Source organism: Alnus glutinosa, chromosome 14, assembly GCF_958979055.1.
Source record: "Alnus glutinosa chromosome 14, dhAlnGlut1.1, whole genome shotgun sequence".
NCBI lineage: Eukaryota > Viridiplantae > Streptophyta > Magnoliopsida > Fagales > Betulaceae > Alnus > Alnus glutinosa.
Genome location: NC_084899.1, coordinates 18,201,144 through 18,220,865, shown reverse-complemented (window position 1 = coordinate 18,220,865; position 19,722 = coordinate 18,201,144). Strand labels below are relative to the sequence as shown.

The window sequence follows — 19,722 nt, the reverse complement described above, 5'->3', positions numbered from 1 at the left end:
GCAGATCCTTAAGCGTTTACGCCTATTATTCAGCCCCCTTACGTTCCAAGAAAGAATCTTCGGCTTCATGGCACTACTACTAGCCCCCTTGCCCTCCTCTTACCGCTCCTCACTCCGGAACCTTTGGCATCATAGTTAATAGAGCTCTCCAAATTCTTAATCTCCCTCTTACCCTTCGTGCGTCCTTTACCCAAGCGACGCTCCTCTTTTCTCTCCTCTTCTATACAAGTCAGAAATGCTAACAATTGCAATTTATGCCCCACGAACGTCATTCCAACAATGGGATAAATCTCGTTAGCACTCTGCATCACCCAGTCCGAGTACCCCAAGCCACCCAAGTCTAGAGAGTAGGCATTGAGAGGAGAACCCACAACAACAGCCCCTCCCCCCTCCTTGAACTCCACCAAACCAACTTCCCCGGGAGAAATGCTACTAGAGGCCTCACCCAACAATCCAACCTGCAGACCAGGGGACACTGAGTCCACCACTGGCCCCCCCATCCACTCACACCCTTCCCCTCCAGCACTGCCAAAGCATGGAACAATCTCCATATCCACCGATTGATGCCCAAACACGTTCCCTGTCAACTCCCGAGGCACACTCAGCATATCCACACTCCTCAACTGCGAAAGTGCCGAGTCTTTCACCCTCACTAAACTACCCTCTAAGCACAAGACAGGGATCTCACTACAATTCAACTGCTCCTGCTCCGAAAAAAACTCATCCCCTGCTACACCGGACCCAACTACCAGCTCCCCCTCCCTCTGCAGACCCGACTCCTCCCTCTGCACCGCCTCTACCTCCACCTGCACCTCAGAGCTACAAAGGGGAGAGAAGCATCTATCCAAGAGCCTGGACTGTCCTTGGAGCTGCCCTTCACCTACACCCAGAGATGGAGTCGATTTCTGACAGTCGGCGACTAGGCTCTGAGGACTGTACTGAGAATCATTCCCCCGTGCAGCTGGATCTGTGCCTACCGAAACCAGCGCAGATGACTCCCTCACCGGCGAACGAAGCTGGCCGTCGAGAGAAGAGGATGCGACGACATGTCCCAAAGCCGGATCCCACGAAGAGGAAGAGGCACCAGGCGTCAGGATACCGGCGTCCAAGCCCGAAGTCGAAACAGCCCCATGATTATGCACCGAACTCGCATGGGCCCAAGGGGGGCGGAAGACTGGATCCACCTTAGCCCTCCACTCCATAGCCTGGTCTGGACAATCCAAGATACCTTTTCCTTTGGAGGCCCTGGCTGATTTGGAAAATGCAATAGTTTTCGATTTGGGCTTAGGTTTAGATTTGGGCCGAGCCACCTTGAAACCCACCATCCGGGCCCTAGAAGAAGCTGCACGACCCAGACCACCACCATCAACCAAGGCCAAACCTTTTAGCCAAAAGTCAATCTCCTTTTGCATCCTTTCTAACGACTCTCTGAGGGCACCCACATCGAAGCTTTCACCAGAATGGTTGTTGCATGCTGCAGGGAGAAACGTAGCTTCGGCTACACCATACCTAGTGTCAAACGACCTTCCCAACGCAACAGAGGGTCCAGCTTGAGCCGCTGTCGGAGTCGGAGCCGTATCCGGAACTGAAGCTATCTCACCCGCCGCTGTTCCTTTCCTCGCTATGACCTTCGGAACCGTCTGCATGGGCACACGTTGCCGAATCTCAGGAGCCCATGCATGGGAATTCTTCTCCTCAGTACAAATCCGCTTCGCCGGAAGAGACTCCAAAGCGTGATGCTCTTTCGCCAGACAAAAAACATCACTCTTCGCCGGGTAATGATCACCCTTATACCCCACCGAGCGTTCTCTAACCCATCTCGGCACTCTAGCTACAGGGCCGGTAATCTCTCCAAAAGGTGCTTCCAGCGAGGAAGCAGTCTTGGCCAACACCTCAGCATAACTCCTCCTCCCTCTTTGAATCGCGGGGACCTCCGAATCAACCTCCCTAGCTCTGGAACCGGCTCTTAGATACTCAGAAACCAGGCGCAATTCCTCTCGAAAGCTTATCCAGCCTTTCCCGGCTATTCCCTCCGGTATGAAGATCGAATCCTTCCTCCGATTCCCAGTAAATTCTTCTATAACCATGAAACCGCCATATCTGTTGAAATGCCGTTGCGCAATGATCCGCGGGAGTCCATACCGAGACTGATCCCAAAACACCCGAGAGTCTTCCACGCACACCAAAGACTCGAAGGTTTTAATCAGCCAGGCTAACTCCGATCTATCCAGCATGATCGACCTGTGTCTTCCCTTACAGCTCTCCCTAATTCGAACCCCTGATTCCCCTCCTACAACCACCACTTCAAACTCTTTAGCTTCCACCGACCAGCTACTCGAGAACCCCATGTTTTCCAGACTACCCAAGTAACTAATATATGTGTTTCTTGATTGTGACTCATACTATCAAAAAAAACAGAAAGAGCATAAAGTTTTTGTTTTTTGGAAGAATGAGATAACTTTTACTGAAGAAAATAAAAAGGAAGGGCATAAACTACAATTGCTTACATATTGTACAATCAATTTAAAGTGATCGGCTGCCGAGGCATGCAAATGGAAAAGTATTGCATGTAACATTATGATGACCATAATTATGTAAAACCATTCTCACACAACCAACAAGACACTCATGCAAGGCAAACACATTACACAATAAAAGTCCATAGAAGTCAATAACCTGAATTGTTTGCCTATGCTGCTTGAAAATATTGATCCGCACAGTTGCTTTCTTGAACTCAGGATTACTACTTCTCACCACATCAAAATCTATATGTTCCTGAAAACAGGGTTACAGAGTTATACTTGATATATTTAGTATACCATTTGCATTACATGAACAGTAAAACTAAACAAACAAGGAGGGGCATAACATGTTTTCCGAAATGCATTAAAACCTAAGAGGAATACCAGCAACTACTATCTACCACAAGAACTTCAGAAAAACATATTAATGATGGTAAATAATATTAGCAAGACTATACATCAGATCATAAAAATGAATAGATAATGACTGTACCTTATATTCGAGTGCATCAAAACCTTTGCAAACAAATTCAAACAAGGTTTTCAAGTTTTCAGGGCTTGGTGCAGTTACAAAGATATTTGAATACCTATCAAGATAAGTTTCTCTTGTAAGAAATCTAGCAATTGTCAATAAGGAAAATAAACAAATAGATATAAAATCAAGAATTAACTAATTCTATCCCCATATAGATCAAGTGTATTACCCTGCAGCAATAGCTCCAGCAATTGCTAAACCAAGTGCAGCAGATTTCCCACGGCCACGAGCAGCAAGCAAGGCAACAGTACTACGAAGCGTTTTGTCCAAAATTGCATCTAAAAATGTAATCACAGCTTTTCCCTATTCAAGCATGAGAAATAGTTACCAACTCAAATCATTCGACTACATGACAGCAAATTAGGAGCTTATAACATCTCAGCAAATCTCTACCTGGTCCAATGTACAACACTTCTTAATTAAAGGACCAACAGGAATATCATCATTTAGTTGTTCTTTGAGATTCTTCAGGTCTCGTTCTGCCACTGAAAGCCCTTCGGAGTCCTTCAATAACGAATAAGGAGAAAGAGAAAATATTTATACAGCAGTGAAACCAGAGTGCATAATGATCAATCACTACTATAGTTACACATTATTATACTAATCCCTTTAATATATCGAATAAATAAGGACACTGTCAATCACACACTGAAATAGAATACAGCATAAGCTTTTGCAGTTTTGCTTTGGATGCTACAGGAGTTGAAAACATCTTTAAAATTTCAAGTCTCCTTCAAACCACAAAGTTGAAGATGCCAAAAGTTACCTCTTTAACTGGAACAGGAGTGATAGACCTTAGATGTGATGAAATTGGTAAAATATTCAGTTCATCATCCATGATTACACATGCTTTACATGAAGCAAGTGATAATAAGAAACGCTCATTGAAGCGTCCAGCAGCCTCAGAATGAGATTCAGTTCGAAACCTCTCATGAACATCCTGAAATCAGTAAGCCTCATATAAACCGTTTATAATGATTGTTTAAGCACAAGAGAGAAATATGGAAATCAGTTGTGTCATAAGTATCAGCATTTGATGCATAACAATGTCAGTCATAGCCATAGGCCAGATATCTCATCATGGTTAACCTGATACATTGATCCATCATTTAAGGGGATCACAAGCCGGAAAAGCTGTTGACATAGTTGTCAAATGGCGCAGCAAGCTTTTAAATGATGGACCTGTATGTCCAAGTTTGCAGAGATAACTTGGTCTATCTACTATATGACTATTAACTAAAATATGTCTATGGTTAACTAATTGGCGGGCTTGTTATAAGATAATTTGTGATAAATTTCACTTGCCATCTTTATTACAAAGATTAGAATTACAGAAACACAATGCAAACAATACATCTAAAAGGCAATTTTGGGTAGAGCAAAAAATTCTGAAAGGACTTTCTGTAATAAGAAAAGAATTATATTTGTATACTATTTTAAGTGAACGAGAAAAGTGATGAATTTAAAATCAGAAGCAGATATAATCCAACAGAAATATATAAATAAAATTAAAAAAACTTAAAGTAAGCAAATAAAAAAAAATTTTGATAGGTAAGAGATCAATTTTATATAAAAAGCGTAAGGCGCCCCTTAGTACACTGGAAGTATACAGGGAAAACACCTATCTAGAAATAGAAAAGCTAGTGAGGAAGTCAGAAAAAGAAACATACAAAGGATGGACATAAGCCGAAGTCCAACAATACAAAGAGTGATAGAGCAAAGAAAGGATCTCTTCTAAGGATCTTTCAAAACTCCTATTGTTTCTTTCCCACCATAAGCACCAAAAGATACAAATAGACGCCATTTTCCAAACAGCAGCACTCCTTGATCTACCAGATGACCACCAACATGCAAGCAAGTCAATAACCTGTCTCGTCATAACCCAAGACATTCTGAAACGGCTGAAGAGAGAATACCACAACACAGAAGCCACGTCGCAGTGGAGAAGAAGATGATCCACAGTTTCCTCGGTCTTCTTACACATGCAGCATCGATTGATCACAATGACATGTCGTTTCCTAAGGTTGCCCTGGGTGAGTATCTTACCGAGTGCCGCAGTCCACACAAAGAAAGCAGCCCTAGGAGGAGCTTGAGTACGCCAAACGCTTTTCTAGGGAAAGCGCTAGTTAAGGAGTAAAAAAAGGTCTTGACTTTGAAAACTCCTTTTTTGGAGGGGACCCACCACAAACTGTCTTCATTGTCTCGATTCACTTTGACTGAGTGAAGCAATTGAAAGAAAGAAGCAAAGACATCCACCTCCCAGTCATGAGCCTCCCTGATGAAGCTCACATTCCACTGGAGCGAGTCGCCCAATAGCTCTAGATTATCCGCAACAACAGCGTCCTTAAGACGTGCAATGCTGAATAAAGTTGGAAAAGCTTCTTTGAGGGTTGTGTCTCCACACCACAAATCATGCCAAAAACTTATCTTGGAGCCATCCCCCACGACAAATCTAGTGAAACGAGAGAACGAAATACAGCCTTTCCTGATGTTTTTCCAAACCCCCACCCCAAAGGCACCTGACGGCTCGAGAGAGCACCATCCGCCCCTAAGGCTGCCATATTTAGAGTCCACCACAACTCTCCACCAAGCATCTCGCTCAGACCCATAACGCCACAACCATTTGCCTAGTAGGACTTGATTGAAAGTCCTCAAGTTTCTGATACCCAATCCTCCCTCAGAGATCGAAGAGCAAACCTTATCCCATCTGACCAAATGATATTTGAATTCTTCACCTATCCCTCCCCAAAGAAAGTCTCTTTGAAGCTTCTCAAAACGGTTGGCCACACGAATAGGAATGGGGAAGAGAGACAGGAAGTACGTAGGGAGGTTGGAAAGTGCAATCTTGATAAGGGTAACTCTATCACCCTTGGACAAATACATCCTTTGCCAACTAGCCAAACGACGCTCTATATTAACCACGATATCATCCCAAGAAGATGTAGCCTTGTGGCGCGCCCCAAGCGGCATGCCAAGATACTTCAAGGGTAGAGAGGAAGTCCCGCAACCCAAGATAAAAGCCAACTCGGCAACATTGTCCACATTGCCAATAGGGACCAAGAGAGATTTAGCCAAATTGACCTTTAAACCAGAGACAGCTTCAAAACAAACTAGGAGAACACGCAGATAGCGAAGATGGTCAGGATTAGCCTCACAAAAGACCAAGATGTCATCTGCAAACAACAAGTGAGAAATGTTGATCACGGTAGGCCTAGAACCCACCGAAAAGCCTGCGAGGCGACCACAATCAACAGCACCAGAGAGCATTTTGCTCAAAGCCTCCATGACAACTATAAACAGGAGGGGAAAAAGAGGATCACCCTGTCTCAGCCCTCTAGAACTATTGAAGAAGCCAGCCGGCGAACCATTGACCAACACAGAGTGGCGCGCCGAAGAGATGCAATGAGAAATCCAAGAGACCCATTTATCCCCAAAGCCGCATCTTTTCAGCATGTACAATAAGAACTTCCAGTTAACGTGGTCAAAAGCCTTCGTAATATCCAGTTTGCAAAGAATCCCTGGGATACCAGACTTGATACGGCTATCCAAGCATTCACTGGCTATGAGGACCGAATCCAAAATGTGTCTACCTTTGACAAAAGCGTTCTGAGGCACTGAAATAATCTTCTCCAAAATACGGCTCATCCTATTAGCGAGAACTTTAGCAATGATCTTGTAAATACCACTCACCAGGCTAATGGGCCGAAAGTTTGCAAGATCGGTTGCCCCAGGGGATTAATGCAATGAAAGAGGCGTTGAGGCTTTTCACAAATTTGCTATGAGCATGAAAATCTATGAAGACCCCCATGATATCAACTTTGAACACATCCCAGCAGTCTTGAAAAAAGGCCAAGGGGTAGCCATCAGGACCAGGAGCCTTGTCTCGGTTCATAGATTTTATCACCTCTAGAACCTCCCTTTCCTCAAAAGGAAGCTCCAACTGAGCAGCCTCCTCTGAGGATAAGGAGTTGAAAGTAATACCATCCAACTTGGGCCTCCAATTGTGTTGCTCAGAAAAAAGATACTCACAGAATTGAACAATGTGGTCTCTGATGGCCTGATGGTCAAAAGTGACTGAGCCATTAATAGACAAGGATTCAATGGAGTTGGATCTTCTATTCGAGTTAGCGATCTGATGAAAGAACTTAGTGCATTTGTCGCCCGCTTTAAGCCAAAGGACCCTGGATTTTTGTCTCCAGCTGATTTCTTCTTGGAGAATAGTTCTTTCCAGCTCACTAGCAATTGAGTTTCTCCTCAAAAGATCCTCAGAGTCTAAGCCTCTCTCTACCTCAAGACTGTCAAGCGCACGCAATTCTTCAAGACAAGCCAATTTAAGGGATTCCACATTTCCAAACACTTGTTCGTTCCAAGAATTGAGATCAACCTTTAAAGCCTTCAACTCATGAGCAACGACAATGCTAGGGGAGCCTTGAAAGGAGTAAGACTCCCACCAAAGCCTCACCCTCTCCACGAAGCCATCTTCTTGAAGCCACATATTCTCAAACTTAAAAGGTCTTTTCCCCCTAAGAATTCCTCCTCAAACAAGGAGGATGGGGAAGTGATCAGAGCACAAGCGAGGAAGCCTCTTCTGGATGAGACCAGGATATTTAGCTTCCCAACCCGGAGAGACTAGAAATCTGTCAAGCCTAGACCAAGAGGAGAGATTGGTCCAAGTGAACAACCCTCCTGTAAGGGGAAGATCCATGAGCTCATGCTCTAAGATAAAGTCCGAGAATTCCGTCATCGCGGAAGAAATACGCGCGGCACCTGAACGCTCACAGGGAAAGCGGATGACATTGAAGTCGCCACCAATGCACCAAGGGAGATCCTACAAACTGAGCAAACCAGCCAATTCATCCCATAAACTCCTCTGAAAGGGATCGAGGTTGGGGCCATATACCCCAGCAAGAGCCCAAATGAAGTTATCTGCACAATTTCTAAAGCTGCAAGCCACGACGTATTCCCCCACGTGAGCCTCAAGTTTTTCCACAACCCTCCTATCCCACATCAATAAGATACCACCAGAGGCCCCGCTAGAAGGAAGATAGCACCAATCTGCAAACTGAGAACCCCACAAGCTTTCACAATATGGATAGAGATAAGATCTAATTTGGTTTCTTGCAAACAAATGATGTCAGCCTTCCACTGTTTGAGGAGGTTCCTGATTTTTAACCGCTTGCTTCTTTGATTTAGCCCTCTAACATTCCAAGAGATCAACCTGGGATTCATGAGGAATCACTAAGAAACCTCCTCTTGTTCCTACCACGAGAGACACTGCCGCTGCGAGTATCGTAGTTTATAGAGCAAAAAAGGCCATTAATTTCTCTAACACCTTTTTTATCCACCTTCGAACTGGAGCACTTCCCTTGATCTTCATGTTTGGACAGCAAATTTGAAAACAGGGGCATAATATTGTGATCAGAACCATCACAAGAGAGGCCCACAGAGTACCAGGAATCCTCTAACATCTGCGAAAGCCAGTCTAGAGAGCTGTTCCCAGTCTTCCGCATGGGCTATGATGGAGGGCAGCAAGCCAGAGGGGTGGGATAGACCTCTGCAGGGAAATCCAACTCTAATCCACCAGCCACCGAAAGGGAGGGGGGGGCTGCCTCCTCAGAGATCAGTGCAAGAGGGAGAGGGCCAGGGCCAGGAACAGCAGAAGCAGCACCGGAGGACCCAAAGGGGAGAGGGGGAGCCATCAAAGGAAGAGGGTGAACTCCTGAGCTGGAACTTGAGAGACCCAGCCAACGGCGCCTCCAAGGGGGAGAAGAGGTGTTGAAGACACGTCAAAGGGAAGACCACCGGAGAAGCAAGAGGCGGCAACACAGAGGGGGCCGGAGCTAAACAAGGAGCACAACTGACTGGGGTCCCCGGACCGGAGAGAGGTTCTGGTGAAGGAATCTCCAGAGAAGAGCCATCTGAGTTAGGGAGAGAAGAGTCGGGCCAGGGTGACATGGGCGCTCGACCGGCAAGGGGCAGAGAAGATGAATCCAGAGAGGAAGAAGAAGCCCCTGGGTCGCAAGAAACAGGGCCCGAACGAACCTTTGCTTTAAAAATGAGCTTGAGCCGAAAGTTGGGGTGAACCAGAGGGGCTTTACCTTTAAAAATTACAAAAACTCATCTTGTACCTCACAGTAATATAAGCAAGCAAATTTATCCCTTATTCATTCAACAAGCCCTAATCAATTAATTCAAACAGAAAATCTTACCACTTCAGTACTTAAAACATCCAATACCATAAAAAACGAAATCAAATCAAGTGAGAGAATAGTAAGGTCGGCAATTTTAGCCTTAAGACTCAGTTCATTTGAAAACGTTTTACGTGTTTCACTGTTCACAAGGTATAAATTATGTTTCATTCAAGGGCAACCTGGGGGTGGCAATTATTATCTAAAAAGCAGGTACAGTTTGGCATGTCAGCCAAATCAATTAGGGGCTCAAATTATTTGTCACCCCAACCCAAGCTGACCATAGATCAAAAAACATGACCATTAGCTAGATTGGCTCCCATAAGGCAACTTATCAGACAAGTCAGGTAGACTTAAAATAACGTCATAAGGGTTATAAGTTACAAATACAAGATATATTACTAGCATACAGATAAAAGATGTATATATATATATGGAGAGAGAGAGAGAGAGAGAGAGAGAGAGAGAGAGAGAGAGAGAGTTGATGGCTAATTTCAGACAAACGTGAAAAGAGAAAGATAATAGAAACAAGCTATTATAGCAATTGGGCTTATATTTCATACCATAACCATGGTATACAGATTGGTCAGTGAGGACAGAGAACGAAGCAGCAAAACAATTAACCCACCACCCTCTACTGTTTCAATTGTTCTTGCTAGTAGATTTGGCGTCAAAGCTTCAAAATCCTGATAAAAATACAAAGAGTAAACTTTAACATATGTCTGTGCGTGTGTGTGTGTGTGTGTGTGTGTGTGAGAGAGAGAGAGAGAGAGAGAGAGAGAGAGAGAAACCATGAAGGTACCAATAATTAACCACTAAAAGGTTTGAACTACAATTCAATTACATGGCAATACAATAGGCAAGCTTACCTGAAGCACACACATCCCAAAGGTATTACCAAGAACTCTTTCTGAATCCTTATACAAGCAATATGTCAATCCTCCGGTTTCAACAAAAAGTGAAAAAGGATCAACCTTCTCAGGATCCAGAAGCCCCCTCTGCATTAGCTTTTTTATCTGCTTTGCACGTTTTTTCTTGTGACTGCATTAAATAATTAACTCAGCAAAAATTCTGCAGGCACCTCTAAGAAACTCTCCCAATAGAGAAAATACAAGAGAAAAACCTACTGCAAACACAAGACTGAACTTGTGTAAAACGGAAGTATATTTCATCAATAAGTCAAACTTCTTAAAGACTCGATGCTTGTCAACCAATGTAAAGGGGAAATATAATAAGGTATTAAAATTTTGGTCCAATGATTACAATTTCTGTGGGTAGATATGTGGAGGTGCATGCACGCAGCAAATGTCCCATTCTGAAAACCAAATATACATTTCTTTAAGAAGTAAATGTCACTTTTGAGAGTGCTCATCATATGCTCTCAGACAACATCCACATCCTATGAGAAAGCATGTACACATAAATCTACTTCCCAATAGGGTAATTAAACCACGCAGCAACATTGAGTATCAATGTATGAACTTTCCCCATATGGTACATGGGATATCAATGATTGCATTGTGTACTGCTGTAAGAAACACATAAACATGAACTCAAGACGGTATCCAATGCATTGGAAATCTGCTAACGAGTAACATTTATTTAACAGTCCCCCACCCCCCATGGGAACAAAAAAATAAAAGGAATGGGTAAAACTAACCTGCTGAGTTCAAGTTTATCCTTGTAGCACCACAAAACAGTAGGCTTCGCTTTAATAACTGCCTTACTTAGCATGTAATGGAGATTCACAATCTGCACAACATTAAAACATGGGATTAGCAACCAATTAGGCATTATTTGACTGTGGATAAAGTTTTCAATTTGCACAAAAAACAAAACAAAAAAAAAATCCAAATTTTATCTTACTTGTGTCCAACAGGAAAATGAAAGGACCAAAAAAAAAAAAAAAAAAAAAAAAAAAGCCTCCATTCCACCACACCTAACAAGATTTCGTGTTAAATTTTCACTCTTTGAACCCAAACCAAAACTCATAGTAATTCTTTGGTTAATTACATTTTTCCCCATGAACTAGCACTCATTTATAAGCTACCCCATGAACTGACAACTGTCACACTCAACTGCATTGAACTCTCATTTTGTTACCAAAAAAAAAACCAGCAGTTAGGTAATCTCGTTAAATCAGATAAAATATTCATTTTAGACGTTAAATCTCGTTAAAGGACAGAAATACCCTCAAATAATAAAGGTAATGCTACATACATATAAAGTTATAAACATCTCACAAATATCCTACAAGATAACACGACAAGGTCTCATAGACCTTGTTAAAAAAAATAAATAAATAAATATATATATATATATATATATATAAGCCAATTTCATTAAAAGCGTGAAGCGCCCTTTAGTACACTAGGAGTATACAAAAGGAAACGCCTAACTAAAGAAACGAGTAAGCAAATCAAGAAAGCTAAAAGATAAGGAAAATACATAATCCGTAGTCCAAAGATACAGAGTATGATAGAAAGAGGATAAAAGTTCCTCAGGGGTCTTCTCCACGTCCTCAAAGCTACGGTTATTTATTTCCCTCCATAAGCACCAAAAGAGGCAAGTGGGTGTCATTTTCCACACCGTAGCACTCCTCGACCGGCTCGAAGACCACCAACAAGCAAGCAGATCAATAACCCGTCGTGGCATAATCCAAGACAACCCAAAGCGACTGAAAAGATAGTACTACAAGGCAAAAGCCACATCGCAATGGAGAAGAAGATGGTGGTCCACGAACTCCTTTGTCTTCTTGCACATGTAGCATCTGTTTATCACAATAACATGGCGCTTCCTGAGATTGTCCAAGGTGAGGATCTTCCCAAGAGCCACCGACCACGAAAAGAAGGCCGCCCTTGAGAGGGCTTGGGTCCACCACACGCACTTCCAGGGAAAGCAAGTACTTATAGGACAAGTCAAGGAGTGGAAAAAAGACTTGACCTTGAAAAGGCCTTTTTCGAAAGGGACCCAACAAAACTTGTCTTCGCCGCCTCTTCTAACTATAACTGAATGCAGCATTTGGAAGAAAGAAGCAAAAATATTCACCGTTCAATCATACGCTTCTCTATGGTTGGAACCACCCAATAACTCTAGGTTATTTACAACAAAGGCGTCCTTCGCAGTGGCTATACCAAACAGAGCTGGAAAAGCTGCCTTGAGAGTCATATTCCCGACCCACATGGTCCCATCTCCCACTTCAAATCTGGTGTAGCCTGAAAAAGTCTCCTAACGTTTTCTAACATTCTTACATAATCCCACTCAAAAGATCCTGTAGGAACGTGGGAGCACCATCCGCCCTGCAAACAGCCAAATTTGGATTCCACCACAGTTCTCCACCAAGCATCACTCTCAATACCAAAGCGCTACGGATACCCAACCCTCCCTCAGAGATCGGAGAGCGAACCTTAGCCCAACTAACAAGGTGATATTTAAATTCTTCACCAATACCTCCCCATAGAAAGTCTCGTAGGAGCTTCTCAATGCAATTAGCCACACTAGCAAAGATGGGGAAGAGGGACAAAAAGTACGTAGGTAGGTTGGAAATTGTGCTCTTAATAGGGGTGACCCTGCCGCCTTTGGAAAGATACATCCGTTTCCAACTGGCTAACTGACGCTCCATCTTTTCCACAATGACAATCCAAATAGACTTTGCCTTGTAAGAAGCCCATAGCGGGAGGCCAAGATACTTCAGGAGCAAAGAGGAGGTCCCACAACCTAAAATGCCAATCAACTCACCCATGTTGTCCACATTACCCATAGGAACCAAAACAAACTTTGCCAGATTAACCTTTAAACCAGAAACAGCTTCGAAAATTAAGAGTAAAACTCAGAGATGACGGAGATAACTAGGATTGGGCCCACAAAAAATCAAAGTATCATCCACAAACAACAAGTGTGAGATATTTACGGCTGGAGGCCTAGAACCCACAAAGAAGCCTCTATCAACAGTAGCAGTGATCATTTTGCACAAAGCCTCCATGACTATAACGAAGAGAAAAAGAGATAGTGAGTCACCCTGCCTCAACCCACAAGAGCTACTGAAAAGCCAACTGGAGAGCCATTTACCAAAACGGAGAAGCGAACCGAAGATATACAATGCGCTATCCAAGAGCACTATTTCTCCCCGAAACCACACCTCCTCATCATGTACAAAAGGAAATTCCAGTTGACATTGTCAAAAGCCTTTGCAATATCCAGCTTGCAAAGTAACCCAGGATCGCCGGGCTTGAGACGACTGTCCAAACATTCACTAGCTATGAGGACCGAATCCAGAATTTGCCTACCTTTAACAAAAGTGTTCTGAGGCTTAGAGACAATATTTTCCATAATAGAACTCATTCTATCAACAGGACTTTAGCGATGATCTTATAAACCCCACTAATAAGACTAATAGGCCGAAAGTCAGAGATATCGATCGCCCCAGCTTTCTTCAAAACTAAAGTTTTGAAGGAGGCATTAAGGCTTTTCTCGAAATAGCTGTGAGCATGGAAATCTAGGAAAACCTTCATGAGATTAGATTTGATTACATCCTAGCAGTCTTGAAGAAAAGCCATAGAGAAGCCATCAAGGCCTAGGGACTTATCTCTATTCATACCCTTAACCACCTCTAAAACCTCCATCTCCTCAAACGGGAGCTCTAGCCGAAATAATATATATATATATATATATATATATATATATATATATATATATATATATATATATATATCCAATGACTATTAGACCTTGTGACATCAACTTTATGGGATATTTGTAGGATGTTTGTGTGGTATATAGCATTACTCAATAAAAAAATACCAAAAAAAAAACTTGAACTTACAAAATTAAAATTAGAGAGAGAGAAGGGGTGGTCGTCGAACCACCCCCTGTGAGTTTCAGGTGTGGCCAAGCCACCCCGTGGGGGTGGTTTGGCCACCCCATGATTTTATTTTTTTTGTATCTATTTTTTAAAAACTTTTTTATTTTTATTTTTTAAAAAAACAATAATTTTAAGGGTATTTATGTAAATTTAATATCTAAACTTATGGTATTGTCGTCATTTTACATTTTTTTTTAACGATTCTGACTATGGAGTTCTTGTAACAAAATGATAGTTTAATGTGGCTTAGTGTGACAATTGTTAGTTTACCGCGCAACTTAAAATAGCATATGGGGAAAAAGGTAATTAACCCTAATTCTTAACTTTCTACTTTCTTCTTTCCCTCAGTTTTACTCAGCAACCAACCAGAGGGCAAAGAAATTAAAACTTACAAAAAAATAAATAAAGAAGATTTATAAGAGTAAGAGAACACTGTCTGAGCCTATTATCCAACAAAAACGAGAATCCTAGTACTGATTCCCCCTAATTCTTCCTCGAAAACTTAAATGTAAGACCGTTTCCAGAATACAATTTGGCTCAATTCAGAACAAACTTTCCGCTTTCCCACCCAAAAAAATAAAAAAAAAAAAATTGATACTAAAACAAGGCTGAAAATTTCACTTCACTTTTTTCCCTCCCTTATATTTCTCAGCAGCCAAACAATAATTAAGGAAAGGTCAAAGCAAACCTCCAATTGCTAATTATATAAACTCATATATCTATATATGAGAGGAAAGAGAAGAAATAGTGCCTGGTCGCGTGACTTGTCGCCGATGATGACGAACATGGAGCGATGGCGGGTTTTGACGCCATTTTCGATGAGGGTTCTGATGCGCTCGTCTACCTTCTTCCTCATTCTCTTTTTGCTTTTGCGCTACTGTTTGATCAGTTTCCTTCTCAGTTGCAGCAAGGCTTGGTTGGCTACTCCCTCTCTGCTCTTGGCTAGGGTTTATGTTGCTTTTCTGAGCTTTGCCTAGGGTTTATCTGAGGGGTTATGAAATGTAACAGACACTGACAGTAATGTTTTTAATGAAGCGATATCGTTTTGAGCAAGTAACTTTGCAGTGTTCGAGGATGAATAGCAAGGTTCTGTTTTGCTGCCTATCAAACTGTACCCATCGCATTTTTTAGTGTTTGGTGGTGCGATCAAAAATAATAGTCAAATTAAAAATATTTTTGTTTTGACTAAAAAGATTCTTTTAGTTTCAGAAAATGATTTACATTTTTAAATTTCATAAATTATTTTTCCAATTTAAGTTTCTCCTATTCAAACCGCTAGATCATTATTGGACCACCACCAAGATAGACCTGGGCCACCACTGGGTTACTACCAAATCACTCCGAACCATCACTGAGCCACCATTGGATTACCGTTGGACTACCAACATACCACCATCGAGCCTCCCCAGACCACCACTCAGCCATTCCCAAACCACCATCGAGCCACCCCAAACCACTATCGAGCTACTCTGGACCATCACAAAGCCACCCCCAAACTACCACCAAGCCACCCCATGACCACCATCGAGTCACCCCATGACCACCTTCGAGCCACCCACGGATGGACAACAGTCAAGCCACCTTAGACCATCACCAAAGCCACCCCGAACTACCACCAGACCATCATTGAGCAACCCCTGAACTACCATCAAGCCACCTTGAACCATCGCCAAACCAACTCGGACCACTACCGAGCCACATTGGACTATCACCGAGCCACCCTCAGAACATCATCGAGTCACTCCTGAACCACAGTTAAGCCACCCTAGACCATCACCGAGCCACCCTCGGACCATCACCAAGCCACCCTGGACCATCATCGAGCCACCCCCGGACCATTACCGAGCCACCCCCGGACCACTCTTGAGCCACCCTAGACCATCAACAAGCCACCACTGAACCGCCGCCAAGCCACCCCTAGACCACTTGTCGAGCCACCCCAGACCACCACAGAGACACCCCTGAACCACTGCCAAACCACCCCCGGACCACTACCGAGCCACGTCGGACCATCACTGAGCCACCCCTAAACCACCGTTGGGCCACCACCAAGCGATCCCCAGACCACCAATGTACCACTACTGAGACACCCCTAGACCACCCTCGAACCACCATGAAGCATTATTTTATATTAATATTTTTATGTTATAAATAAAAATTTATTTCTATAGGTTAATATAATTGAATGAAAATATAACAAAATAAAAAATAAAAAATATCTGTGATTTTCCGTACGCGCCAAACGCCCGAAAAAAATGATGTTTCTAAAAATATTTTACAATAGAAAACATTTTACGCCGAAACAAACGGAGTATTAAATACAATGTTTCTTATATTAACTAATGATGACCAATAAAAATTCAATTATAATTACATTATTATTCAAGTTCAACCATAAAATATTATAATCAAGATTTGCCAAAATAATCATATGTTCTTCCATACATGCAATTCAATAACTTTATTCATAAAAAAATAAAAATACATGCAATCTAATAACTATATGGTTTATAGGTTTATATATTTATAATTTTTTATTGGTCATCCTTAGTTACAGTGGGTATATTTTAATTAAATATAATTTCTAGGTTGTTTTTTTAGTTGTTTTATATTGTGAATAAAAGTTGATAGTTATAGGTTAATTTGAATGATAATATTTATATAAAAAATAAAAATAAAATAAAAAATTGCTAATTTTCCGTGTGAGCCACCTATGAAACATGTGTCCTTTTATATTCGGTTTGCTTGGAGTAATTCTACACGGCGATCAAAAGTCCATCACTTGTCCATCAGTGCTGATGTGGCGTGGTGCCACATCAGCACTTAAAAAAAAAAAATTGAAAAACCAGTGTTGAAATGGAGTGAACCGAGCCATTTTCTTCCCCAAAATCATTCCCCCCCCCCCCCCCCAAAATCTTTCCCTCCCTCACTCCATCTCCTCCCTCAACCCCACCGTGAAATCAACCATGCAAGCCCACCATCGATACATCCAGCTCCATCTCCGGCCAAAAGTCATCGTGCGTTCTCCATCTCCGATTCGGCTCTGATGGATCCGACGACCCAACCACCATACCGCCACGAGTAGCCCTAGCCGAAACACCACCACTGCCGACGAGCCCATCCACCATAAGGTTTTCTTAGTTTTTTTTTTTTTCGATCTTCCTTTTGATTTTCTCTACAGATCCGGTTTTTTTAGTTGTTTTTGGGTGAGATTTGGGCCCTTCTCAACTCTCGTCATCAGTTTCTTTATCTGTCTCTCTCTTATTTGTTGAAATCTGCTTATCTTGTTCTTTTGATTTTCCTTTTTGGGTATGAATCTGCTAGTACTATTTTTCCGTTGGTTCAAATCTTTGAGTGTGCTTCTTTTTAGATGAGATTTTTGGGTATGAATCTGCTAGTCCTATTTTTCTGATAGCTGCCATAGTCTGTGTGTGCATCTTCTATTGAGTGTGCTTCTTTTTAGATGAGATCTGACACTTTGAACTAAGTTCGATTTAATTAGCAGAAGTTTGTTTGCTTTTTTTTTTTTACAAGTGTTTTCTTAGGTTGATTTGTTGACTTGAATTGAAGATTTAATGCTGGGAATTTGGATTCACTAGTAAATAAAGGATTTTATAATATGATAAATTGAACCTGATTAAAAAGCAGTGCCCTTTTGCATTTTTTGTGAAGAGGGCTCCCGTAAATGTCAGGAAAATTTCTTGCATTATTTTTGGGTGAATCTTTGTACTTGTTTGTGACTTGAAGGTTCAATAAATGATGCCACATCACATTACTGAAAATGTAGGAAAATTCTTTGAGGGTTTTCCGTTTGGCTGCGGAGAAAATGCAGGAAAAGATAAAGAAAAAAAAATCAACTTTTACTTGGTTTAAATTTTGACAAACAGAATGACTAAATGCTTACATTTGTTTTTGTTATTTTCTTTTATGTTTTGTTATCCCTATTTTTGGAAGATATGCTTGTCGATCTCCAGTCCTAAAGTAAAGCAAATTACTTCATTCTGATCATGGGATTGTTGGAGTATACACACTTTGAGTGTGATTGGTTGAGTAGTCGCAATAATAAATGGCTGATATAAAATAACTTGTCCTAAACCTAAAAGTTATTTTAGGAATGGGTCATCATATGGGTGGGTTTTGACTTAATTAGGGTAAATGTAAGCAAGATTGGCTGCTCAGAATTTTGGATTTGACTGTCACTTATTGCCATTGACATCCTCTTCTTTTGCTTGTTTTATTGGTACTGCATAACAAGCTGCCTTTTTATTTATTTTGATTATTACTAATTTTTCGTTCAGCTAAAATTTGTGTTCTTTGAACTTATGCATAAAATATGAATTTGCATGATCAGCCAAGATGAAAATGTTGTTTTCATGTTGCAGTTGTCCTCCGTTTGAAAATACAATAGGAGGCAAAAAGAGCAGAGACCTTGTCCCAATTCAACTGCTTATGATTCATTTCTTTATCCTGTGTGTAGAATCTAAAATATGCATCAAAACTCCCACTGCCTATGTTCAATAACCTGACGAATTTGGCACTTTTCGATTCGTCAGTAGATCTTGACTGGGAAGCACTGCTAAATATGTTACAAGGATCTCCATGTCTTGAGAGTTTGGAATTTTTTGGGGTAATCTCATTTGATCTACATTGTCTTCAATCTTGTATATCTTTCATCTTATTGCTGATTTTCAAAATGCATATAACATTTATTTTGAAATGATCATATAGGGTATTAGTCTCTCCTCAAATTGTGAAGAAGATGATCGGATATTGGACCCAGTGCCTTCATGTTTCTTGTCACACCTCAAGCGCATTAAAGTTGGTAGGTATAATGGATCTAAGGAGCTTTCTGCAATAAAAATTTTGCTCCAGAATTCTGTTGTCTTGGAAGAAATGGTTATAACCTGCAAAGAATATTTTGCATGGTACATAGAGGAGCAAGATCATTTTAACTGGAACATAGAGAAGCAAGAGAACCACTGGGAATAGCTGATAGAGCTCTCTAGAGGGTCAAAAAATTGTAAAATTGTTTTGGAATGAGCTATTTTTGAGCTTTTACTCTAGGAAAAAGCCATTAAATTCATGTATTTTGGAAGATGTAAAAGTATGGCTAACTTGATTTCTACCTTACCTAGGAACTTGTTTTTATGTGATGTTCTTGTGCACGAATTTGGTTTGTGCTATTTTACATATTTAATTAATCTAGGAAGGAAGTAGAGGAAATTTGTATTAGTTGAGAAAAGCACGTACAAAAACTGATTGAATGTTCCTTTTTTTTTTTGACGATGAAGAACACAACGCTTAATATTTAGGAAAGTAAGCAATTCTCAGGAAGCTCCCTGTTACATATTATCAAAAGCACTGGACTAATGGCACACCTTGACATTATATATAATGTTGCATAATTAACCCAAAAATATTAATGCCATCAAAAGGGAAGATACTTTTTACAATAAAAGGGAAACATAACATGAAAATGATATGTTTTCAATGGCAAAATATGTTACTCTATTGTGTGGCCATCATGCTGCGAAAAAGAAGCATTAGTACATTCCCCTACAGGGAAAACAACATATCCTTAAATTTCATTGATCTCAAAGCCTCTCCAAACTGCAC

The 19,722-nt window shown here is 41.4% G+C and overlaps 1 protein-coding gene and 1 non-coding gene across 2 annotated transcripts in view; one reads left to right on the top strand and one right to left on the bottom strand.

The window, feature by feature from the left end:
- Window positions 1–15,123, bottom strand: part of LOC133857507 (RNA cytidine acetyltransferase 1) — a 35,556-nt gene extending 20,433 nt beyond the window's left edge. Inside the window, exons 1-9 of the mRNA XM_062292775.1 lie at window positions 14,858–15,123; window positions 10,906–10,997; window positions 10,115–10,286; window positions 9,809–9,931; window positions 3,824–3,997; window positions 3,451–3,561; window positions 3,227–3,360; window positions 3,016–3,109; window positions 2,677–2,775 (exon numbers count right to left, since the gene is read on the bottom strand). Of these exons, the coding sequence (XP_062148759.1) occupies window positions 2,677–2,775; window positions 3,016–3,109; window positions 3,227–3,360; window positions 3,451–3,561; window positions 3,824–3,997; window positions 9,809–9,931; window positions 10,115–10,286; window positions 10,906–10,997; window positions 14,858–14,962 (1,104 nt within the window). The 5' untranslated portion in view covers window positions 14,963–15,123. The remainder of the gene's footprint in view (window positions 1–2,676; window positions 2,776–3,015; window positions 3,110–3,226; window positions 3,361–3,450; window positions 3,562–3,823; window positions 3,998–9,808; window positions 9,932–10,114; window positions 10,287–10,905; window positions 10,998–14,857) is intronic.
- A 2,621-nt stretch (window positions 15,124–17,744) lies between these two features.
- LOC133858208 (small nucleolar RNA snoR74) lies at window positions 17,745–17,876 on the top strand. Its single transcript, XR_009898486.1, has one exon. It is a non-coding gene; the product is annotated as a small nucleolar RNA snoR74 (small nucleolar RNA).
- Window positions 17,877–19,722: the final 1,846 nt, after the last annotated feature.